The sequence below is a fragment of the Somniosus microcephalus genome, chromosome 16 (assembly GCF_052327205.1).
Source record: "Somniosus microcephalus isolate GS21.2 chromosome 16, FLI_Smic_1.0, whole genome shotgun sequence".
In the NCBI taxonomy this organism is placed as follows: domain Eukaryota; kingdom Metazoa; phylum Chordata; class Chondrichthyes; order Squaliformes; family Somniosidae; genus Somniosus; species Somniosus microcephalus.
This window is the reverse complement of record NC_141002.1, coordinates 43,545,369-43,571,454: the sequence shown is the minus strand read 5'-3', so window position 1 is coordinate 43,571,454 and position 26,086 is coordinate 43,545,369. Positions and strand designations below refer to the sequence as shown.

At 43.8% G+C, this 26,086-nt stretch overlaps 1 protein-coding gene across 5 annotated transcripts in view; it reads right to left on the bottom strand.

The window, feature by feature from the left end:
- Window positions 1-26,086, bottom strand: part of LOC147106110 (ELKS/Rab6-interacting/CAST family member 1-like) — a 1,260,296-nt gene that overhangs the window by 871,948 nt on the left and 362,262 nt on the right. For all 5 annotated transcript variants that reach the window (XM_086008889.1, XM_086008886.1, XM_086008887.1 and 2 more), the window contains one exon: window positions 20,831-21,024. In XM_086008889.1, coding sequence (XP_085865015.1) covers window positions 20,831-21,024 — 194 coding nt within the window. The remainder of the gene's footprint in view (window positions 1-20,830; window positions 21,025-26,086) is intronic.

The window sequence follows — 26,086 nt, the reverse complement described above, 5'->3', positions numbered from 1 at the left end:
TGCAGATAAACCCAATTTCCCCTCCCTAGCACTGCTAATTCCAGATACCTCCTCCTCTAAGATGCTCCTTAAAATCATTATATAAATGCATATTGTTGTTGTATTATCAGCTTTAAAAATTGAAAGGGATAAACCTTAAATATATAGATAAAGGAATATATATAAAAATGAAGTCCAATCAATTACAATTTTCATGGAATAATGGAGAGAGTAAGTTATGCAGAGTGATCAGTATATAGAATACATTTTCAGAAAGAGGCATAAACCCTGGAATCTTTTAAGAAACAATTGGATGCTGAAATGAGGGAGTTTTAGGGTATCTCTGAGTGGATGAATTAAGATGGGTAGAACGGCCTTTCTCATCCAGAACTGTCTTGTGATTTTCTGAAAGTTAGTGTTGCATGTTTTATGAGGAGGTACGAGTCACAAGCTCTGTGATCAAGTGAAATCTGTTTTACTAGTCTTTAGCTTATTAACTTTTGCTTTTAATAAACCTGATTTGTAGATTATAGCCAAAGCCCCAAATTACCTGAAGGCTAGGAGAACACAAGATGACCCATGTCAATTTCAGTGAGCAAAATTTAGTAACAAAGGTGTTCTATTTAATCTCCGGGTAATGCTATTTGGTATTTGGCATATAAAAATCACATTTTAGTTTGTAGGAAGCGAGGGCTTGATTATAGGAATGATACTTGGCACTAAACATGAGGTACTAAAATTATAACGCTTATCAAAATGTACATTTTTGCATGTCTTTTCTTCCTCAGTAAAGAAAAAAGGTTTGCCAAAAACTTCTCCATGATGATGATGTGCCTTTAATGCTTGAAAAAAAATTAGACAAGAGAAATGACAGAAATAAATATTAGGGCAGATATTCCTTTTCCTATGCCAGGGGCTACTGAATCGCTTGAGTTCAGTGAATACAGAAGATCAAGCGTAGCGGAGGAGCGCGTGACACTTATGGAACTTGCCCAATTTTTCATCCATTTATTGAAATGGACATAAAGTCAGATGTGCTCCCTTACAGGCATGCATTCAGCTCTGCCCAATTTTCTTGCATTCAATGTGCCCAGGAATCAAATAATCCCAGGCACAGGAACAGGAAAATCTGCACCATTTTCTCAGTGCTTTATGACTAGACAAGGTTGAAACGGGGGAAAAATGGGTGAATTAAACTACAAATGTCAAGAACAAAGTAGTAGTTGCCTAGGCTAGTCTACGATTATGTTAATTCCATTTTGCCTCAAATACCGTGCAAGAACAGGTACTTCCTTTTTCAATCTGTGACACTGAAGTCTGATGAAAGAAAAGAAAATATGCATTTCCAGAAAACTGCCCACAAAGAATACTGACAACAGCTAAGCAATCAGAATGACAACTCCAAGCCACAATTTGATCATAATTGGCATTTCAGGGCAAGTCTAACATATAATCTGACAACCTAGTGTTGTTGCCAAAACCACCTGTGGATTATTACTCAATTCTAGTTTATACAAACATTTCCTTCATCAATAAAGGATTCATTCCAAGGTGACAAGCTGACTGCACAACATCACACATTATATCTTAGTCCCATGCTTTATACATCAAGTCACAGTGTTATGCTGATTGGTTACACCTTATATGAAATAAACTGCTGAGAAATAGCAGCACTTTCACTGTACATCAAGATTCCCTCACCTTAATCTTCGTTAGGCAAATCAGAAATTAAAAAGATGTAACTGTTCAATATATAATCTAATGTTCACTGTTGCTTGGGTGTGGGTGGAATTCTTTGTTGCTCCTATAAGGTGCATCAGAGTCACTTTCATTCGACAAACCCATTTTAATTCTCCCCGTTAAGATCTTTCGTACATATCTAGTATTCTAAGCAGTGATTTATAAAAAGGTATTTCCCTCCATTTCTCATTCTCAAAAGCACCACCTCACCACTGACCCATTCCCAGTTTTCTGCCCATGCCAGTTTTAAAAGGACCAATGCAAGAGTTGCCGACATTGCCTCGTTCTGTGATTTTGTAACCCTCTATGTGGAGAAGTTGCTTCAATCCATTTCATATTTCTGTTGCAAATCTTAGAAACTCATTATAATAAGAATGTTGACCTGTATCCTAATCAAAACACTTTCTACTTGTTGAATGTTTTTGATCTAAAATCATTCCAATTCCTCTGAATGGGTCAATGTAAAATCAATCGCGAATTTATGCTGTGTTAACGAATTTCAGTCAAGACAGTGGAAGAGGTGCTTAAATGGATTTCTGCATTCCTAGGCTAGGTTGAGAGAAGAAAATCAACATGGGCTCCCATTCCTGATTGGTAACAATGGCTTCTGCTGAAAAATGCATGTCTGTTAACAGAAGGTATCCCACTCAAATTCACAGGTGACACAAAACTTGGAAGTGTCATAAACACTGAGGAAGATAGACTTCAAGAGAACATAGACAGGCTGGTGGAATGGGCAGACACATGGCAGATGGGAGTTAATGTGCATAGGTCCCTGAAGGTGGCAGGACATATTCAGAGAGTGGTTAGCAAAGCATATGGGATCTTGGGTTTCATAAATAGAGGTATTGAGTACAAAAGTAGAGAAGTTATGCTGAATCTTTAAAAAGCACTGGTTAGGCCACAACTGGAGTATTGCATCCAGATCTGGTCACCACACTTTAGGAAGGATGTGAAGGCCCTTGAGAGGGTGCAGAGGAGATTTATCAGAATGGTTCCAGGAATGGGGGATCTTAGCTACAAGGACAGGTTGGAGAAGCTGGATTTGTTTTCATTAGAACAAAGGAAGTTGAGGGGTGATTTGACAGAGTTGTATAAGATTATGACGGGTTTGGATAGGTTAGATGGGGAAAGGCTGCTCCCACTAGTTGATGGTACAAGGACTAGGGGACACAGATTTAAGGTTTTGGGCAAGAGATACAGGGGGGATGTGAGGAAAAACTTTTTTACGCAGCGAGTGGTGAGGACCTGGAACTGCTGCCGATGGAAGTGGTGGAAGCGGAGACACTCAATGTTTTCAAGGGGAGACTGGACAGGCACTGGAGGGAAATAAACTTGCAGGGCTACGGGGATAGAGCGGGGGAATGGGACTGACTGGATTGCTCTACAGAGGGCCGGCGCGGGCTCAACGGGCCAAATGGCCTCCTTCTGTGCCATTATGACTATGACTCTATGAAATTCAACGCAGAAAAGTGTAAGGTGATACATTTTGGTAGGAATAATGAGGAGACAATACATGCTAAAGGGTACAATTTTAAAGGGGGTGCTAGAAGAGAAAGACCTTGGGGTGTTTGTGCACTAATCTTTGAAGATGGCAGGACAAGTTAACAAAGCAGTTATTAAATCCTGGGCTTTATAAATAGAGGCATAGAGTACAAAAGCCAGCAAGTTATGCTAAACCTATATAAAATACTAGTTCGACCCCAGCTGCTTTCCTGGGATTGCGATACAGGGGTTTATGATCACGGGGAGGGGCGGGGTCCAGAATCTGGAAGGGGGTGGTTTGGGGAGGGTGGATCCTGAGGTCCAGTAGGACTAAGGAAACACAATGGGAACATGGGGGAGTGCAGGGACAGGCAGAGTCTGGCAGTGTAAGACAGAAGCAAGGTTCAGCAGTCTTGTGGGGAGGCAGGTCTTGGAGAATGGGGCCTGAATTGGCCGTGGCCCTTTTTGAATCATTGGGCACCACCTCTCGACTGCGTTCCCACTGGTCAGCTTCCTCCCCAAACTGCCCTCAGGACCTATACCTGACACCCCTTCCTACCACCCAATTTTATCTGACTGAATAGTTCACAACAAAAAAGCACTAGTTATCATAGAATCATAGAATAGCTACAGCACAGAAGGAGGCCATTCGGTCCATCGAGTTATAGCAGAGCACTTGGAAAACAGTGACAGGATCGGACAAAGTCAACATGGATTTACAAAAGGTAAATCGTGCTTGACCAATCTACTGGAATTTTTTGAGGATGTAACTGGTAGAATAGATAAGGGAGAACCAGTGGTGTATTTGGACTTTCAAAAGGCTTTCGAAAAGGTCCCGCGTAAGAGATTAGCGTGTAAAGTTAAGGCACATGGGATTGGGGGCAAGAACTGGTTGGCAGACAGAAAGCAAAGAGTTGGAATAAACGGGTCTTTTCCGAGTGGCAGGCAGTGACTAGTGGGGTACCGCAGGGATCGGTCCTTGGACCCCAGCTATTCAAAATATATTCATGATCTAGACGAGGGAACTAGATGTAGTATCTCCAAGTTTGCAGATGACACAAAGCTGGGTGGGCGTGTGTGCTGTGAGGAGGATGCTGAGAAACTCCAGTGTGATTTGGACAGGTTGGGCGATTGGGCAGAAGCATGGCAGATGCAATATAACGTGGATAAATGCGAGATTATCCACTTTGGTGTCAAAAACAGGAAGGCAGATTATTATCTGAATGGCAATAGATTGGGAGAAGGGGAAGTGCAACGAAACCTGGGTGTCCTTGTGCACCAGTCGCTGAAGGTAAGCATGCAGGTGCAGCAGGCGGTTAAGAAGACAAATGGTATGTTGGCCTTCGTAGCGAGAGGGTTTAAGTACAGGAACAAGGATGTCTTGCTGCAGTTGTACAGGGCCTTGGTGAGACCACATCTTGAGTATTGTGTGCAGTTTTGGTCGCCTTATCTGAGGAAGGATGTTCTTGCCATGGAGGGAGTGCAGCAAAGATTCACCAGGCTGATACCTGGGATGGCAGAAATGACGTATGAGGAGAGATTGGGTCGATTGGGCTTATATTCGCTGGAGTTTAGAAGAATGAGCGGGGATCTCATTGAAACTTATAAAATTCTGACAGGACTAGACAGACTAGATGCGGGAAGGATGTTCCCGATGGCGGGGGAGTCCAGAACCAGGGGTCACAGTCTAAGGATAAGGGGTAAGCCATTTAGGACTGAGATGAGGAGGAATTTCTTCACCCAGAGAGTGGTGAACCTGTGGAATTCTCTACCACAGAAGGCAGTGGAGGCCAATTCATTAAATATATTCAAGGAGGAGTTGGATATATTTCATAAGGCTAAAGGGATCAAGGGGTATGGAGAGAAGGCAGGAACGGGGTACTGAATTTGGATGATCAGCCATGATCTCATTGAATGGCGGAACGGGCTCGAGGGGCCGAATGGCCTACTCCTGCTCCTATCTTCTATGTCTCTAAGTTTCTATGACTCTGCGCCGCAACCCAACCACACGTGGGCAGCATTCATACAATGAGAGCCATGCTGATACACGGAATCTGATAAAGCAGAACATTGCCGTCCTCAAACAACGCTTCCACTGCCTGGACTGCTTTGGAAGAGCCCTGCAGTACTCACCAGAACGCATCTCAAGATTCGTCATGGTCTGCTGCATGCTCCACAACCTCGCCATCATGAGGGCACAGCCCTTGCTACCAGGCATACGGTGGTGACCAGTGGAGGAGGAGGAGGAGGAGGAGGCAGAAACGGAGGAGAAGGAGGAAACGAAAGCGGAGGAGGAGGCGGAAGAGGAGGAAGCAACCCAGAAAGCCCCTTTCCGCCCGAGCTGTCCGTGATCAACTCATCCTACTGCGGTATGAGTGAATGCAACCCCAATTCCCCATTCAACAACAGTCCCACAGCTTCCCTGCCCTCTGTTATTGACCATCACAGCGCCCTCTTGGCCACTATGCTGAAATAAAAGCCACCACAGAAGAAACATTCCAATGCAACCTCATCCATCAATCCATCCAATATAACCTAACAAAGTCAACTAATTACCCTTAGTGCCTGTCTTCAATGTGCCATTGCCTGCCCACGTGCTCCAACGAAGTGCTACCCCAGTGGCTGCAGCATGGCTGGTGGAAGATTGCTGACTTCCAGTGGGGGAGACTGCAGATAGCCTTGCAGGACGACCTCGAACACCTATGGGCCTCGAAGGCCCTTGTGCGGACTTCACCACCATGGCATGGGCGGCAACAGTCTGGACACTGCAAAAGCAAGGGCACTGGCTGAGTGGCAGCGGTGGGAGGACAAATGCTGTCATCCTGAGAGAGGACAGCAGGCTCCTGTTCCATAGAGCCACTGCCGCTCCATCTGTTGGAGCACAGATTGCTGGAATGCTGCAACACCCTGCAAGCCCCTTTCCCCACTGGTAAACCCAGCCACAATGGCACCAGTCTGAGCTTACATGACTTCAGTCTGAGCTCCCACTGCAGCACTCAGACTTCTGGTGGAAACTGCTTTTGCTGCAATTGAAGCTGAGACATTGGCCATTAGATGCTGCATCATGGTTGGGTCCGCATCAATGTTTCCTAAAAATTTTTTTTTTTTTTTTTTTTTTTTTTTTTGAGTGCGCGTCCCATGCGCGGTTTTTCCATTTAAAAGCAGGTGAGCAGCCTGCGCGGGATCTCCGGACCGCTGTGCTGCCACGCAGCTTAACAGGAATGTTGGTCCACATGTGTGTTGATGAAGTTAGCCAGCACTTCCATGCTGGTAAGGATGGGCTCCAAGCTCTGCGCAAAGCCCTGTACCAAGTTGGTGCCGGACTCCTCCATGCTCAACATTGAACGCAAGCTTTCTGGCAGGCTTCCCAAAGCACCAAGCATTTCGTTGTGTATACCCATCAGCTTTCTTCTGTAGCCAGCCCCATCGAAGTCCTCATCCGAGTTCTCTGCAGTAGAAATCGTGTGCGACCTCACCCTCCGGCAAAATGGCACCTGCGCTATTCTTGCCCCCTACCCTGCTGTAGCACACTGGTGCCTGGTGGCTCACCTTGTGCAGATCCCATCTCTAATCTATCCTCTGATACGCAGTGTCAGTATCTGAGCTGGTGGTTGTAAGTGTAAAATCAAGTGATGGCGTGTCTTCATCACCACTCTCTTCTCGATCTTCTTCCACTGCCTGGCAAGGTTGTACTTCTTGTGTATCTGAAAGGATAAAGGCACGAGGGTGAAGGTTGTAGTGAGGGGAGGGGGAGAAAATAAGAGGTGAGGGAGAAAGTAAGAGGTGCATGCTTACACCATCAGCAGCTTATAAGTCAGAAGAGATTGTGGGATGAGGAGGAAGTAGGATGTGAGAAGGAAGATTAAGGTATGAGGATACCGTCATCTTCAATGGTTTCAGCCCCGCCGCTGGCCATGGCCTCAGCAATGGCACTTCCGATAATGGACAGACCCATCTCCTCCATGGGGATTAGAGCATGCAGGCGTGCCTCTCCTGCTCCAGTTAGTTCCTGCTGCCTTTGGTTGTGCGCCACCTTCTCCTGCAAGAGAGAGGAAAGTGTGTCAAAGAGTGCAGTGCAATCTGTTTGGGTGATGTGGCTGTCATGGTTGAATAGCTGGCAGTGTGTGCAAGCGGAGAGATGTTGGTGTGAGACTTGCAACAGTGCTAAGTGTGTGAGGGTGAGGTGAAGCTCTGACTGTTAGGTATGAGTCCTGATTGATAGAGATTGTTGGTAGGTGAATGATGGGGGTGTGGTGCATTGAGCAGTGGCTGAGGCTAGTGGTGCAGCTGGTAGGATATGGCATTTGAAGGTGCATTCACTGATCTTGGCCTCTCGTGTGAGGTTATTAAACTTCTTGCGGCACTTCATCCAGGTCCTCGGGGTTAGAATCCTGGCATTGATCTCCGTGGCTATCTGCTCCCACTTTCTTTTCACCGTGTGGCTGGAGGGCCTCTTGCGAATACAGGACAGCTCTTCTTGTTTCCACCTCCTCCACCAAGACCAAGCATCGGAAAACCTGGGTGCCCGCTCTTTCCCATGTTCAGGTATGGTTCTCTCTTTCCCAGGTCAGATTCAACTCACACAGGACTCCCAGCAGCTGCTCCAGTCACAAGGCACCACCCCTTTAAGAGGTGCAGACTAGCTTTAAGCAGTGCAGGTTAGCTTTAGCAGGTATCGCTTTTGGGCCCCAGCTGATGCGTGCATCCAATCAAGTGCGGTTAGCGCTGATTGCACGCAGAAATCATGTAAATGAGCAGGTAGCACGAAGAAGATGTGCTTCCTGCATTACATCAAACAGGTGCAGGTTAATTGCACATCATGATCCCCACGCCCGCTTTCGGGGGCTATCCAATTTAGCCCCCAGAGTCTCTGCTCCACCCGATTTTCCTCTGTGCTCTACCCAGGTGGTACAGATGACAATCTACTCGTGTGTTTCCAATCTTTTTTATATGAGGGTATGCTGAGCAGAATCCACACTCTTCCACAAAAGGAAGGAGCAGAAATATGTTTTGAAAAATGTATGTTCAGCCTCATATATGCCAACCTTAACAAGTAGCAAAAGCTGACACAACCTCAAATGTAAACCTAAATGTAGGTTCATGACATGGAGTGGGGCATAGACTTGTCATCACTTAAGCTGTGGGTAGACCCAACATTCCATCAATTGCACAGCAGAAGATTGTGCAAAATTGCAGGGACATTCCCTCATTTCTTGCACAGAAATTGTGAGCCATTGTGTATCTGTACTGGTACTCTATGTTTCAAAATCTAAATGTTCAATTGGCATAGTAACAGAGGTCCCTCCACACAATGCACAGTGACACCCCTTACCCTGCAGTTCATTCTGGCATTCTTCTTCCTGTTTCTCACTGACACAAATCTTAATGTTAAATAGTTTGCTTAACTCTGAGAACTGTGGTGGCACACACCCATCATAATTAAGACAGCAGCTTTCTAGTTTATTTCACAAATAGCGCAAACCTTTGATGGAAAATCTACTTTAAACATCCCTAACAAGAACTACTTTAATACAAAAGGGAACTTTTAATGATGGCTAAACCACATTAAAGTGCAAGTTGAGAAACAGGAATATGGAGGAATATTTTTAACCGACATTACTCAGGCAAAAGGCAGCTTGTAACCAAGGACAAAACTGGGGTTGCTACAGGACCAGAGGAACTGACTGGCACTATCTTGAGACAAGACCCTCATTAAACTGCAACAAGTGACACACATGATGAAGTAACCCCGCTAAACTTCGAACCAACCATGAACAACTAGGGGAATAGCCACGCTTGAAGGAACCAATCATTGAGGTGTGCATGCGAGAATCACGAGAGAAGTCTGAACACAAAGAATATAAGAACTAACACAATACATAGCTTTTTTTACTGCAGTCGACGAGGACAAACGAGTCCTAGTCTAACGGATAGAAGACGTCTAAAGATTCAACAGACTTCAAGTGATCGTCAGTTTGGCCACCAGGCATAAGAACATAAGAAATAGTAGCAGGAGTAGGCCATTTGGCCCTTCGAGCCTGCTCCGCCATTCAACAAGATCATGGCTGATCTTTACCTCAACTCCACCTTCCTGCACTATCCCCATATCCCTTAATTCCCAAAAATTTATCGACCTCTGTCTTGAATATACTCAATGACTAAGCATCTACAGCTCTCTGGGGTGGAGAATTCCTTAAGATTCACCACCCTCTGAGCGAAGACATTTCTCCTCATCTCAGTCCTAAATGGCCGACCCCTTATTCTGAGACTGTGACCCCGTGTTCTAGATTCCCCAGCCAGGGGAAACATTTTCCCAGCATTAACCCTGTCAAGCACCTTAAGAATTTTATATGTTTCAATTAGATCACCTCTCATTCTTCTAAACTCTAGGGAATATAGGCCTGGTCTACTCAATCTCTCCTCATAGGGCAATCCCCTCATCTCAGGAACCAGTCTAGGGAACCTTCGTATACTTGCATTATGAAGCAGCAAGAAAAATGTCAAGGCGCTAGAGCAGAGCAGAGTTTTGGCTAATAATAAGCAGGAAGGGACAGAGAGAGTAACAATTTTTCCCTATAATACAAGTATGTTTTTCCATAGATAATGAGACCAGAACTGTACACAGTACTCCAGGTGTGGCCTCACCAATGCCCTGTATAATTGTAGTAAGACTTCTTTACTCTTATACTCTAATCCCCTTGTAACAAAAGCTAACATACCATTTGCTTTCTTAATTGCTTGCTGTACCTACATGTTAACTTTCTGTGATTCATGTATAAGGACACCCAGGTCCCTCTGAATTCAAACATTTCCCAGTCTCTTACCATTCAAAAAAATTCTGCTTGTTTGTTTTTCCAACCAAAGTGGATAACTTCACACTTCCCCACATTGTATTCCATTTGCCATGTTCTTTCCCACTCAGTCAACCTGTTTATATCTCTCCGCAGCCTCTTTGTGTCCTCCTCACAGATTATTTTCCCACCTAACTTTGTATCATCATTCCTTATTCCCCATTATAATTTCTCCCGTCTCTGCCTCTAATGGGCCCACATTTACTTTCACTAATTTCTTCATATTTACATACCTAGAGAAACATTTACAATCTGTTTATGTCTCTTGCTAATTTACTCTCCTATTCTTTTTTCTCTTTCCTCACCAATTTCTTGGCCCTCCTTTGCTGAATTCTAAAATCCTCCCAATCCTCAGGCTTACTACTCTTTTTGGCAAGATTATAAGCCTCTTCCTTTGATCTAATACTATCAATAACTTATCTTGTTAGCCACGGTTGGACCACGTTTCCTATGGGGTTTTTGTGCCCTAAAGGAATGTATATTTGTTGTAAATAAGCTCAAACCACCGTAGCATTTGTGGACTTGTCAGCGGCGTATGACACAGTATGGAAGCATGGACTGCTTTTCAAGCTCGCCACCATTTTACCCTGCAGAGCAACGATCCATCTTCTCAACTCCATGCTAAGCAACCGACGCTTCTGTGTACACTCTGGCACCCAGAAGAGCAGATATAGGACATTGAACAACGGACTCCCACAAGGTTCTGTCCTGGCACCCATGTTATTCAACGTTTACACCAGTGACTTGCCCAAAACAGAGTCCCGCAAGTTGGTATACGCTGAGGACATTGCCTTGGCCACGCAAAACATGAATCTGTTCATCACCCGAGGAGACTGAACAGTGATTTAGAGGATGAAGGCCTACTTCCGCCAATGGCGACCTCGGCCAAACCCGCAAAAGACCATCACCTCGACATTCCACATCACCACCCATCAAGCAAACCAAGCTTTGAAAGTCTCCTTTTGCGGTGCAGAGGTAAACCATGCCAAAAAATCCTCCTATTTAGGAGTCACGCTTGATTGCACCGTCATATAGACAACATCTCCATAACCTTGAGAAGAAGCTAAAGGGTCAACTTGATCCAGAAACTCGCCGAATCTACATGAAGAGCAGATGCTCAAACCTTCCGTACGGCAGCACGCGCCCTGGTGTACTCTACAGCGGAGTACTGCTCTCCGGCATGGCTATCAAGTCCCCGTGTCAAATTTGTTGATGTCCAGCTGAATTCTACTATTAGAATTATCACCAGTATGCTTTTATCGACACCAACACCTTGGCTGCCCATGCTTGCAAACAAACATCACACCACCACCACACCCACGCTGCGAATATGCAGTCTCCAGAGAACACAACCGCTACACCAGCAAAGACATGCCGATCCAGGCCAACTTGAACCTACCACCAACCCGTCTCAAATCTAGAAGGCCATTTTGGACCGTCGCTGAAGCTCTTCAGTGATCTCCACTTAGCCTTGATGACCGATGACGAAATGCTTGGAAGAACTGCAGCATACAGAATGGATTCCTTATCGAGGACCCCACAGTACAACCTGAAGGAGCAAACCTTCCTCGCAAACAGTGAACAACCATCAACCGCCTCAGAACTGGTCATGGTAGATGCTGCCACCTTCTCCATAGATGGAAGATTAAAGCATCCCCATTATGCGACTGTGGAGCTCCTAATTAGACCCCGGAACACATCATTGAGCACTGCCAACAGCGGAAAATTGCAGGCAGCCTACAAGATATCCACGCTGTTACACTGGAAGCTTTGGTCTGGATATCCAACTTAGATATTGACATTTGATTTGCTTTGCTACTATCATACGAAAGAAGAAGATTCTTTAAATGCTAGCCATTGCTTGTCTACCGTCATATCTTTCCATGTAGTTTCCCAATCTACCTTAGCCAACTCACCCCTCATACCTACGTAATTTGCTTTATTTAGATTTAAGACACTTGTTTCGGACTTAACTAAATCACTTTCAAACTCAATATAAAATTCTATCATATTATGGTCACTCTTCCCTAAGGGCCCCTTTACTACAAGGTTATTAATTAACCCTTTCTCATTGCACAATACTAGATCTAAAATAGCCTGTTCCCCAGTTGGTTCCTCAACATACTGGTCTAGAAAACTATCTTGCATACATTCCATGAACTCGTCCCCCACACTATTACTGCAAATTTGGTTTGCCCAGTCTATATGTAGATTAAAGTCCCCCATGATTACTTTGTGACATGCGCCTCTAATTTCCTGATTTATACTCTGCCCTACATTACAACTACAATTAGGGGGCCTATAAACAACTCCCACCAATGTTTTCTACCCCTTGCTGTTTCTTAGCTCCACCCAAACTGATTCTGCTTCTTGATTTTATGAACTAAGATCCTTTCTCTCTACTGTCTTTATCCCATTCTTTATCAGGGCTACCCCTCCTCCTTTTCAATTTTGCCTATCTTTTCTTAAAGTTAAGTATCCTGGAATATTTAGTTCCCAACCTTGGTCACTTTGCAACCTCGTCTCCGTAATGGCTATTAGATCAAACCTATTAATTTCTATCTGCGCTATTAATTCATCTATTTTGTTGCGAATTCAAATATAGTGCCTTTAAGCTTCGACTTTTTTCAATTTTTCCCTGATGTCACCTTAGTCACTAATGCCTCATTTGCTACTCTCGCTGTCCCTTCCTGCTTATTAGCCAAAACTCTGCTCTGCTCTGCTCTAGAGCCTTGACATTTTTCTTGCTGCTTTAAATTTGCTCTTTCCTGAATCCTCCCACCCCCCCCCCCTTCATTAGATTAAAGCCCTGTCTACTTCCCTAGTTATTCAATTTGCCAGGACACTGGTTCCAGCCTGGTTTAAGTGGAGCCCGTCCCAACAAAACAGCTCCCTCTTTCCCCAGTACTGGTGCCAGTGGCCCATGAAGCGAAACCCCTGCCTCCCACATCACTCTGAGCCACTCATTTAACCTTCTAATCTGCTTGCCAATTGGTGTGTGGCTCAGGTAACAATCCAGAGATTATTGCCTTTGAGGTTCTGCTTTTTAATTTGGACCCCAACTCCTCAAACTATCTCAGCAGAACCTCATTCCTAATTCTACCTCTATGTCGTTGGTGGTTCCTGCATGAACCACGACAACTGGAGCCTCCCCTTCCCACTCAAGTTCTTCTCCAGCCGCGAGATGTCTTTATCCCTGGCACCCGGCAGGCAACACAACCTTTGGAACTCCTGGTCGCAGCTGCAGAGAACAGTATCTATCTCTTTGTCTATACTGCCCCCTAACACAACTACATTCCCTTTCACTTCCCCCCACTTGAATGGCCTCATGCACAACATGGTGTCATGGTCAGCTGGCTCATCCATCCTGCAGGCTTTTCCTTCAGCCACACAGGCAGCAAGAACCACATATCTGTTGGATAAGGACAAAGGCTGAGGCTCCTCCAGCACTGCACCTGGGGTCCCCTTACCTGCCTGAGTTGCAGTCACACCCTCCTTTCCCTGACCACTAACCAGACCTGTACCACTACATAACCTAATGGGTGTTACTGCCTCCTGGATCAAAGTGTCCAGGTAACTTTCCCCCTCCCTGATGGCCCACAATGTCTACACCTCGGACTCCAGCTCAAAAACTGAGCTGAAGTTCCTCAAGATGCAGGCACTTACTGCAAACGTGGTTGCCCGGGATCACAATGCTCTCCACAAACTCCCACATGCTGCCGTTGCAGCACACCACTTGCACTGCCATCCCTATATGATCTTGTTTCATTTAATTAAATTTGTATTTAAGTAACTTAGTTTAGAGTTTAAATTATTTACTTATTTGATCTAGATTAAGTTATTGGTAAATTAAATATCTTCCTGTAATACAAAGCACTACAAGTAGTGTAGGCAGGAAGCAGCAACTCCTTTCCCCCTCTTCTCCGAATTCCCACTCTCTCCAAATTCCCAAATAAAACACTCTGCTTAAGTGCACTCCGTTTAATACCACTCTTTGTAGACCACTGTGTGCTTGAAGACTCCAGGACAGGTTAAATTGGGATCTTATTTAATCCATGCGTTAAACAGTGTATGTGTGTGTGTTCTGTTAAGGCGGATTCAGGTCTACAAACCCCACTTTAATACCCATAATGGGAGGTGTGAAAGTCATAAATAATTCCGACACCTTTTTTCTTTACGCTCAATAGCTAATGAAGACTATTTTTCTCCATTACATTCCCAGCTGCTGTTGGATGATCTTCAGTTGGGAGTGGTAGTTTTTCTTTCCCATCCCCCCTTCAAAGATGGAGCTTCTCACTACCATATGTGATGTCCTGGTCAAGCACCAGCAGTTACCTAATAGGTGAGATTGGGCTTAATCTTGAGTATGCCAAATGAATCAATGCTTTATAGCTACATGGGTGCCTTTCTGTCTTAACAGAAAATACGTCACTTTCAAAATTTGGAAAAAAATGTATATAAATATGATATACTACACACGCGCATGCACAACTCACACACACACAATTGAGAAGCAACAAACATCATAAGCCAATACATTGGTCGCAACAGCAACCTTTCATGCTGGCTGCCAAAATATATCAGTATTTAGGCCACACTCCCAGGTTTGCAGCTTATAAAGTTCCACATCAAAGTGCAATACTGAGCTTCACACCACTTCTAGTGTACAAAACCACATAGAAATGGCACAACAAAAGAACAAGTCCCCTGTTAAATCTGAACCCTATTTGTCAACCAATTGCAATTACACAGTTCCTTTCAGTTTTTTTTAAATAAATGACTTGTACAGAAGCTGTAACTTACCCCATTAACCTATACCTGCATATTTTATTCTATTTTGAATACCTAGGATCATAGAATGTTACAGCACAGAAACAGACCATTTAAGGATATTGATAAGGTTAATATTTGGAAAAAATGATTTTCCAAATAAAATTAAAGTAAGTTATAATGATACTGTTTAGAAAATCCAGGCTTATAATAAATGCCAAATATTCACTGATGAAGAGGAAGAGACATTGGCTGCGATTTCGCCGACAGAGGCGAGTCCGGGGTCGGTGTCGCGGGCCCAGCCCGCTGCCTACTGCAGCCTCCAAGTGATATTACGTTAAAAGGGCTCATTCAGCCCGCCCTGCGAGGTTCCCGGCCAATTCAAAGCAAGCGGGTCCAATGACGTCATTTGATGACGCGTCATCAGCCGGTTTCCTTAAAGGGGCCATGTCCAAATTGATTTTGACAGTTGTACTGTCAGTGTTCTACAGCATTGAGGTGCTGCAAACACTGACAAGCACTGCACAAAGGTGCACAGCTGCACCCAGGCTCTCCCATGACTCCCTCCATATGCTTATGGAGGGAGTCACAGCCCGCAGGGAGGTTCTCTTCCCTTCCCATGGGCGGAAGAGACCTCCCCAGGAGATCAACGCAGCCTGGTTGCACATTGCAGAGGAGGGCACAAGCAGGGATGTGGTCAGGAGAACCAGGCTGCAGTGGCGCACCCTTTCAATGATCTCAGTAGATCACGAAACGTTACTGCAAAGCCACATTCAACCTCATCCCGCTATGCCACTCATTACATCCACGTCACTCTGCCTTCTCTACCCTATTCCAGCACATCTTTACTCACACTAACTTACCTTGCACCTCCACCCATTCTTCTCTATCTACATTATCACTTCCCCATTTCACTAGCCACCCCTCAACACTCACCCTCATCCTACTGCAAGCATACCAACTAACACACAAGGGTAGGTGCTTTAGCCAATGTTCGTGAGAAGTTTCTGGTAATGTGCTGTCAAAAACTGAAACCTTTATTTTCAGCACTATGCATTCTTGGACAGATGTGTGTACACCTTTGGAAGTGGCTTAGTGAGTTGTAGTGAATGGTGAGACATAACGGTACCCCGCCCCCGCCCACCCCCAGCAACGGTGACGAGTGTGAAAGGAATGGATTAGGCATTGTAGGGATGGTGGTGGTGTGGTGCCAACCTGGCGCATCATGTGGCATCCAGGGTGTACAGCGTCGTCAAGTGAAGTAAATCTGGCCATGGTGAGACCATCCCTGGCGTCCAGGGCACCAATGTGGTCGGGTGCTGATGCCCTGTGTAGCATCAGTTGATTGCGGAGAAGGCTGGTGTTGTTGTTGTTGCTGCTGGTGTGCCCGGTGATGCTGGTGTTGGAGCTGATCTTGGTGGGATTCTGAGGACGAAGGTGAGATAGTTTCAAGGGCAACGATGCTGATGGAATAGATGGCAGGTGAGGTTGAGATGACAGAAGCGATCTGTCAATGGTGAAAGGTTGTTCCAATGAGGCGGTACTGGATAGAGAGTTTGCTCCAAACAGCTCAATACGTCTTCCAAATGCAGTAACCAACAGTTTCTGAGCTTTGAAAGTGAACAGCTGTAACAAGGGATCTTTTATACTGTACAACTTTGGCAGCTGTCAGGTCATGGATAATTCAATGCTGAATTCACTCACAACATGCTGAGCTGACGTATTCCCCGAGCAGCGGGTAATCCGTGGGGGAGCACGTAAAATTGAAATGTAGGCATAAAATAACACTTAATTGGATGTTAACAATCCATTTAATTACATCAATTGCCTCCCCCGCCACTTGGTGTCGGGTCTGATCAGTGCTGACAGACCCGACACCTGGGAGACTTGCGTGGAGGCGGGTTGACAGTGGGTTCCCTAACCGCTGTCAATCTTTTCTATTTTGACAGCAGACCCACCTCCAAACCCGCCCTCTGAGCACCGGCAAAATTCAGCCCATTGTCTCCAAATAATCTCAAAGTCAGACAACACTATATACAGTCAATAATACAGGACAAAAAGTTTTAGATCAAACATTTAACATGGATTTAATAATAAAGATTAGTTGTCCAGATGGTGTTGGGAGTTGTTTGAAGCAGGAAGAAGCTCCCCTCACCCACTGCAAAGACTGTTACAATGTATGTCAGATGTTATACCTATATTACTGTGTTAATATTTGTTGCTCTTTGTAATCAGAAGTGCAGAAACTTGTAAAAATCAAAGTCAGTTCTTGTGTCCGATTTTGAACTGTGCAGACTGATTGATTGATTTATGGTTTTGTTTCATATCAATTTTACCATTCTTAACAATTCACATGCAAATGACAAATATTACCATCTTAATATCTGGATGGAAGAATATAAAAACACAATCTGCAATGGTTTTCCAGTTTTACCATTCCTGCGATTAATTCTTCGTGTGAATATGCTAAACTGCTTATATTTCTTAAATTTTGTCAATAGATCATTTTTTAAATAAAAAGTGTACCCTATTCTGATTTTATTTCTTTAGAAACATAGAAAACAAAGACTTCCTTGTGTGTGTAGCATGTGAAATGCTGTACACTTAAAAGTAATGTGTTATAAAACAATGGCCCTGAATTTGCTATCAGTATGATGGTGTACTCGGAAGTACACTGTCACACCACCTTTGAAACTGACTCCAACTTCAGGATTTGGCGCATGGAAATCCCAAAGTTGCGGTTTATCAATGACGGCTCCGAAACTGGCTGCACGGTGTTCCCCCAAAGGGACTAGGTCTAACTGGGGTTTTTAACAGCCTATTAACTGCTAAACAAATGTCAAGGACCTGGAAAACTCATTTTAATTTTGTGCAGTGTGAATTTATTTTTATTCATTCATGGGATGTGGGCGTCGCTGGCAAGGCCAGAATTTATTGCCCATCCCTAATTGCCCTTGAGAAGGTGGTGGTGAGCCGCATTCTTGAACCACTGCAGTCAGTGTGGTGAATGTAGTCCCACAGTGCTGTTAGGGAGGGAGTTCCAGGATTTTGACACAGCGACTATGAAGGAACGGCGATATATTTCCAAGTCAGGATGGTGTGCAACTTGGAGGGGAACTTGGAGGTGATGCTGTTCCCATGCGCCTGCTGCCCTTGTCCTTCTAGGTGGTGGAAGTCACGGCAGGTGCTGCCGAAGAAGCCTTGGCGAGTTGCTGCAGTGCATCTTGGAGATGGTTCACTCTGCAGCCACGGTACACTGGTGGTGGAGGGAGTGAATGTTTAACGTGGTGGATGAGATGCCAATCAAGCGGGCTGCTTTGTTCTGGATGGTGTTGAGCTTCTTGAGTGTTGTTGGAGCTGCACTCATCCAGGCAAGTGGAGAGTAATCCATCACACTCCTTACTTGTGCCTTGTAGATGGTGGAAAGGCTTTGGGGAATTAAGAGGTGAGACACTCGCCGCAGAATACCCAGCCTCTGATCTGCTCATATTGCCACAGTATTTATGTGGCTGGTCCACTTAAAATTCTGATCAATGGTGACCCCCCCCCCCCAGGATGTTGATGGTGGGGGATTTGGCGATGATAATGCCGCTGAATGTCATGGGGAGGTGGTTAGACTCTCATTTGTTGGAGATAATCATTGCCAGGCACTTGTGTGGTCTGAATGTTACTTGCCACTTATCAGCCCAAGCCTAAATGTCGTCCAGGTCTTGCTACATGCGGGCAAGGATTGCTTCATTATCTGAGGAGTTGCGAATGGAACTGGACACCATGCAATCATCAGCAAACATCCCCCCTTCTGACCTTATGATGGAGGGAAGGTCATTGATGAAGCAGCTGAAGATGAGGAACTCCTGCAACGATGTCCATTTTTAAGAAACTTTTCAAAGAAAATTTAAATTTTTCTTTTGCTCTCTCTATTTTAAAAAGTTAGAATTTTAAAGGCTTACCCACTTCCTTTTTTTTTTTAATTCGCTTATGGAATGTGGGCTTTGCTGCAAGGCCAGCATTTATTGCCCATCCCTAATTGCGCTTGAGAAGGTGGTGGTGAGCCGCTTTCTTGAACCACTGCAGTCCATGTGGTGAGGGTGCTCCCACAGTGCTGATAGGTAGGGAGTTCCAGGATTTTGACCCAGTGACGATGAAGAATCGGCAATATACTTCTAAGTCAGGATGGCGTGTGACTTGGAGGGGAACTTGGAGGTGGTGGTGTTCCCATGCGCCTGCTGCCCTTGCCCTTCTAGGTGGAAGAGGTCACGGGTTTGGGAGGTGCTGCCGAAGAAGCCTTGACGAGTTGCTGTAGTGCATCTTGTAGTACACACTGCAGCCACGGTACGCCGGTGGAGGGAGTGAATGTTTAAGGTGGTAGATGGGGTGCCAATCAAGCGGGCTGCTTTGTCCTGTTCGTTGTCTGAGAATTCAGCCTTTTGATTGGCTGCTTCGACAGCCTGTTGACATCACAGCAGTTCGCACAAGGGGATCCCCATTAAGTTCCGTTGAATTGAATTCAAGGTGAGAAAACCCGAAGTTCTCGACACAGGGAACGCGAGATCCCTGCACCGAGTGTACTTCGGGGACCAGCAGAGAACGCCTTTGCTTCGCTGCTGGTCGCAAATTCCGGGCCAATAGTGCATACGGTGATGTGTGTCGGATATCGGTAAAAATCAGGAGGCAGAATGGAAGAGAGTAGGGGCCCCCAAAATCCTACAGTCCATCCTGATCTTATCTTTCCTTCCCTGCCCTCCTCTCAGGTCATTGTATTCAAGTTCTATTGTAGGCATCGTCTACTGCTTAATCGCCCTTTACGATTCCCAACATGCAGTTGAATCAAAAATTAAATCTGGAGTCTTTATTACTGGAATGAGTAAGCTTTCCAAATAAATAAACGCATTTTCTTATACTTACTGCCCACTTAAACTGCCAGTTTCTCATTAACCAAACAAAAACTACAAAGATCATTTCAAATTACAACAAGCAGATTCATAAATCACAAGGACCTCGAGGAATTAAGTTTATGGCCATCTGGTTGGGATGAAGCCATTCTGTTGTCTTTGCTATACAGCCATGTTAAATGGCATTTTCAAAAGTTTATTACCAGCAATATAATGAACAGCTTTCAGATCCCCTCAAAAAATTCTGAAGATTGAGTTATGTACACAAGACATCTCTTGGTTTTGAAGCATCATGTAATCTTCACAGCCCAAAAAGGACTGTGAAAGGGGGCTTTAAATGCAGGTTTTATTGCAGTTACAATTTTCAGTTGCGGCCAATCAAACTTCAAGTACTGCTGAACTTGATGACATGTAATAATTAAGGAATAAAAATGGAAGAAAAACCCTGCATTCTTCCATAACATTCCACTCAGTATCACATCAGTCATGCAACCTCATCCAACAGATGTTCTGTGCTTTTTCACACAACTTAAATGGATAATACTTCATTCATTTTGTCCACAGATTACAAAAGTTATTCCGGCTGACTTTTCTTTCCATTCACACTGTGAACATCTAGGCCATAACACCATCCACTGCTGAATAGACATGATCAGATAAAAACACAGTTCTTTCACACAGTTGTTTTAAAAGCTATTAGTTTTAGCTGTTGTTATCCAAGATAAAGTGTGATTAATAATTATTATTCTTGCAAGAGATAATCTTATTTCATGTAAATTGAGACCAATTCAAGGGCACTGAAAACAAGCAACTCAAATTCAAGAAAGATTCACAATCAAAATGTTTGTGAACAGTTCAAAAAATGTTGCTGAACATGAAAATTATGATGGGCTTGTTTGTCTACCAGTGTTTAATATGTTTGAACTGAGCCTGCTGAAAGATATATTATATATTTTTAAAAACTGATGCGTTCCAGACACTGGAGCAAGTATTACAGTGTACTAAAAAAATGTTAATGAGTGAAATTATGTTTCTAAGTTCACAGATATAAAGCAGTTAACAAAGACATTAGAGAAACACTTTTAGTTTGTTCAACAACAAAAAATCACTTACTTCTCCAATTCTGCTATCCTCTTATCTTTGTCATTCTTTTCATTTTCCATTTCCTTTAAGATCTCAAGCAGTCTGTCCACTTCTGCTTGGGCTCGGTTAGCCTCATCCCTATATTGTGCTACCACCTTCTCCAATTGCTGGATGCGGTCATTGAGGTCTGTACTTGCTCGTGCTTCGGTTGTAGCCTCAAGAGACTGAAAGTAAAATTAAGCAAATTGTCAGATAAACCCTGTTCAATAGATTGTACACAAAAATAGTAACTATTATGACTGCAGTTTGTGAGCAATCATAAACTCTTTCTAAATCTTAATTCAGCATGAGATTCTTTGGACATTTGTTTTATATTTGAATACTGGATATCTCTCTTTTAAGCATGAACAACAGTTGACTTGCAGAAGGTACCTTTCAGCTTCCTGTTATAGTTCACATTTGTTTAGATTTTTTTTTACATTCAAGGTACTGAACCATTTGTAGAGGCAATTTTACCAGTCTGACTCTTTTCCCCATCAAATCGTTCTTATTTTTATATGTTAAAATCAGCCTCGTGATAACAAATAGCTAAACTTTACAATTACAAAATTTTGTAATGTCTTCTCTTCACTTACTTAGATCCATAAAAGGAACACATCTTACTGTATCCATACCGAGTTCCTAAAGTGATTCCGTGCCAGACTGCAGCTTTTTAAATTGAGAAACCAAAGTGACGGCTGATGCCATGAGTACATGATACTACCAAGTTTGAAAAGAGTAAAAAAAAAGAGACAAATCAGGAAGCAGTGATTCAATGATGTTATGCTTCGGATTTAAAAGTTTGAAGATTCCAAGGAAGGTAAGACTGAAGGAGGAAAATAAGACTGAGGGAGGTTTAACAATTTTGAGGTCATATGAAAGAAAAAGTTGGACTAGGAGACAAAAAAAGCAAACTGAGCTGTTAACAAGGAGATTTGGAAGTTACATTTGAGATCAGAGGCGATAGTGAGGCCAAGCATGTCAATAAACCAAGAATGAAGCCAATAGAAACAAGACGTGGTAGTTGCTGGTTAGACTTGTAGAATTGTAAAGAAACTGTCAGAACAATTCAAGCAAACAAGAACTCAGTGTCCCATTGAAAACATGGATATCATCAAGATATATTAACTCCATCAATGCACTTGAGAAAGTTACATTGAATGAAGTTGGTGAATGTAAAGTACCAGCAGTTAAAGAGTGGACAGGGTTGGATATCAATAGGAAGGGGTCAAAACAGAAAATGCTGTAAATACTCAGCAGGTCAGGCAGCATCTGTGGAGAGAGAAACAAAGTTAACCTTTCATCAGGTCATCGACCTGAAACGTTAAATTTGTTTCTCTCTCCACAGATGCTACCTGACCTGCTGAGTATTTCCAGCGTATTCTGTTTTTATTTCAGATTTCCAGCATCCGCAGTATTTTGCTTTTGAATTGGAAGAGGTCATTGAGTGGGAGAGAGCTGCTGAGGTAACAGGAAAAGAATCGAAGATGAAACAGCATCTCAGGTTGATAAGGCTGGAAAAAAAGCTAATAGAATTGTTGGTTTTATCCTATAGAAAATGTTAATAAGACCTCAGTTAGATAATGTGTGCAGTATTGGGCTCAAAACTATAGGAAGGATATTGAGGCTTAGAAAGAGTATAACGCAGATTCACTAGGATGCTGCCTGGTATGAGGAAATACAAAAATGACTATAAGAACCATTAATTTAAGCCTCTGTCCAGCCATTTATATAATACCACTGAATATGTGTTCATTTTACACCAGTTTTTATGTTCCGGCGCAGACAAATGAGCCCTGTAGGAAATTTGGACGCAAGGCCCGGTCAGCAAGATTGGTGCATTAAATTTTGTCATAATGTCTGTTTAAGTGAGATTCAGGAAATTCCAGCCCAATATAATGGTTCCAGACACTCACAAAGGACAACTCCCTCCACAGACTAGGATTCAGCAGAAAATAATTACAGAGCGGTGCCCTCTATTTCAAAGAGACATGCAGCCAACATCCACCACCTGGACATCACCACGAGTGGCACACAAGATCAGCACAGCCCTCAATTTTTATACCTCTGGTTCCTTCTAGGCTAACACAGGAGACATCAAACAGGTGACTGTTGTATTCATCAGTAGGACCAACAGTTTCCCCTCCTTTCCCAAAGGTAGCATGACAGGGCTACAAAATTTCTGCTCCTATGTTCATCACACTGCTGGCTTCCCAAAATACAGGGCCATTGATGGCAGCCACATGGCTAGATTTGCCCCGAAGCCTATATGAACATAAAGGGCTTCTATTCAGTAAACGTACAGCTGGTTAATGATCATAAACACCATATTGTGCTGGTCAATGCAGCCAATTAAGTACTCCTGAAGTCTAATCACTGTTGTAATGACGGAAATGCAGAAGCCAATTTGCGCACAGCAAGGTCCCACAAACAGCAATGGGATAAAGACCAAGTAATTTGTTTTAGTGATGTCAGTTGAGGGATAAATATTTGCCAGGACACCAAAAAAAACTCCTCTGTTCTTCTTCAAATAGTGTCATGGATAAATAATGGCTGAATGAGCCCCACCAGGCAGCACCTTTTTAATATGGGGCCCAAGCTAATCTGCTGCCCTGACTGCACCAATGGTGCCATCAGTTCATTTACTTGTGCATATCAGGTGCTCAGGCCCTCGGCATCACATGCATGATGCCATGCCAAAAGAAACACTTGACCGCCAAATAATTCATTCAGTCCAAAGCTCATCTATAGCATCTAAATAAAACCTACTAAGTCTGTGAGCCCTGTGGAATGGGTATGGACATGTCAGAAACAACTTCTGTGATGACTCACTCGAAGAGCCTCCAGTCTAGCCTCTTCAAAGTCTTCATCATCCTATTCTTCATTGCACAGGAATAAATGAAATCCACTGAGAAATCCATCTCTCCAGTTCAGAAACTGACTTTTTCCAAATAATGATAAAATCTGTCAGTCAGGGAAGTTCCAGAGAGGAGCCAATTATAAGTCAATGGCCCTGAATTTGCAGTCAGAGGCTTCCCACAGGGAAATGTCTCCAATCCGCACTTAAAATGCCCGCGTACCCGGTGGTCCGGGAGGTACGGAGATTCGCAGTTCTGGGCCTCTCCAGATACCCGCAGGTAGAGGCCCACATATCCCAGGTGCGCATGCGGTTTGCAAACACCTCTGGGATCACGTGGGCCGGCCCAACGAATGAAAGAAGGGGTTCCCCATTCATGCTTATGGGGATTCCGTATGTACGGAAACCCCATAAGCATGACTGGGAATATACATCAAATAAATTAAAAAAATTACATTTTTTAAATGATTTAAAATGCCATTTAATTAAACATTTAAAACAAAAATGTAATTTTTGGAAAAATAAATTTAAATGTTTTAAAGGGGCTAAAAAGAAACTTACCTTATTGCACAGGTTTTTTCATGTATAAATGATTAAAAAACATAAAAATACATTTTTTCAAACTCTTACACTGGAAAAAGCAGGCCTTACGCCTGCTTTTACCAGGCGTAAGAATTTCAAGGGCATTCGCTGGGCAGAAGTTGGGCAATTAGCCCAACTCTCCACCCGCGGATGCCCTTTTCTCCGGGGATGCATTGGATCTGTCAACAAGAGTCTTGACAAACTGCAAGTTCTGGGGCTTCGCACGCAAAAACCTGGAATTTGCATGGCCCTTACGGGTGCAAATTACAAGCCATTATGTCTGTAAGACATCTGCTAACTTCAGTGAGAAAATCCAAAATGGCCTCCTCCCTTTGATCATGGGAGTTGTCTGGGAGGTCATTTAGGGGTGGAAATTGGGGCGGGAATATTGGCCAAGCGTCCCTGCCTCCATCTACATGTGCAGGGAAGAACTCTGGGCAGACAGAATACCAACTGGCATCTTGCCAGTTTTTGTGGCCATTTTTTAGGGTGGGATTGTGGCACTAAAACACCCCACCCCATTTTACTTAAATTTTACACCTCGGAAACAGACAGCCTTTCACAGGATAATCTAGGCCAAAATCTCCAAAGGCTTTGTCGTTTTGTTGATAACAAATAGACTAATCATGCTTTTTGCTGTTTGCATGTTAGTTGGTGCTATGATTTTAAATAGTAATTTTAATTAGATTCAGTAGAACAAACTTCTTCTAAAATAGTAAATGTGAAAAAATGTAAATACATTGAAACACTATTTATTGTAAAATTACAACAGACAAACCCTCTATAGCAATTTATCACTAAAAAACCTGGCTGCTGTGTCAACGGCAAGTAAATTGCATGCCACAGTGTTCAAAAAAATAAAAGACTTGCATTTATAAAGTGCCTTTTACAACCACCGGACGTCCCAAAGTGCTTTACAGCCAAAGTAGTACTTTTTAAAGTGTAGTCACTGTTGTAATGTAGGAAACGCAGCAGCCAATTTGCGCACAGCAAGCTCCCGCAAACAGCAATGTGATAATGACCAGATAATCTGTTTCCGTGATGTTGATTGAGGGATAAATATTGGCTAGGACATCGGGGGTAACTCCCCTGCTCTTTTTCGAAATAGTGCCATAGGATCTTTTACGTCCACCTGAGAGAGCACATGGGCCTCGGTTTAACGTCTTGTCCGAAAGACAGTACCTCCGACAGTGCAGCAGTGGAGTGTCAGCCTAAATCTTTGTGCTCAAGTCTCTGGAGTGGAACACTGGGAATTTAAACTCTGCATAAAAGAAACACTATATGGTGAACCAGGACAGAAAATTAAAGGTTAGCAGCCTCATCTTTGCTGTCTGTGTCATTCTCAATCAGAGATTTAATGATCTGATCTGAATCACAGCAATGTGCTCAGGCAGGTGCTCGACTAAAAGCCATTGGGATCTTCAAACAGGAAGCGCTGGGTTTCTGGTGAAGAGCTTGGAAGCCTCTGTTCTCCTGGTGAAGAGCTTGGAAGCCTCTGTTCTCTACAGTCCTTGGGGAGTTTGACCCCTGTACTCTCTCCATCACAGTACAAATGTAGGTATTACAAAGCTAATGCTATCAAATCTTTTAACTCCAGTAGGGATATCATGGAGCCGGAATTTGCGGTTGGAGGCGTACCTCTGGAGTACGCCTCCCACCCGAAAAAAAATCCGAACCTACCTGCTGGCGCCCGGGCTTCGGAGACTTCAGCTCCTGGGCCTGCGTAAAGGCCCACGGATCCCAGGGACGCAGGCGGTTTGGAAGCATCCCTGGGATCACGGGGTCATGTCCTCCTATCAGAATGGAGG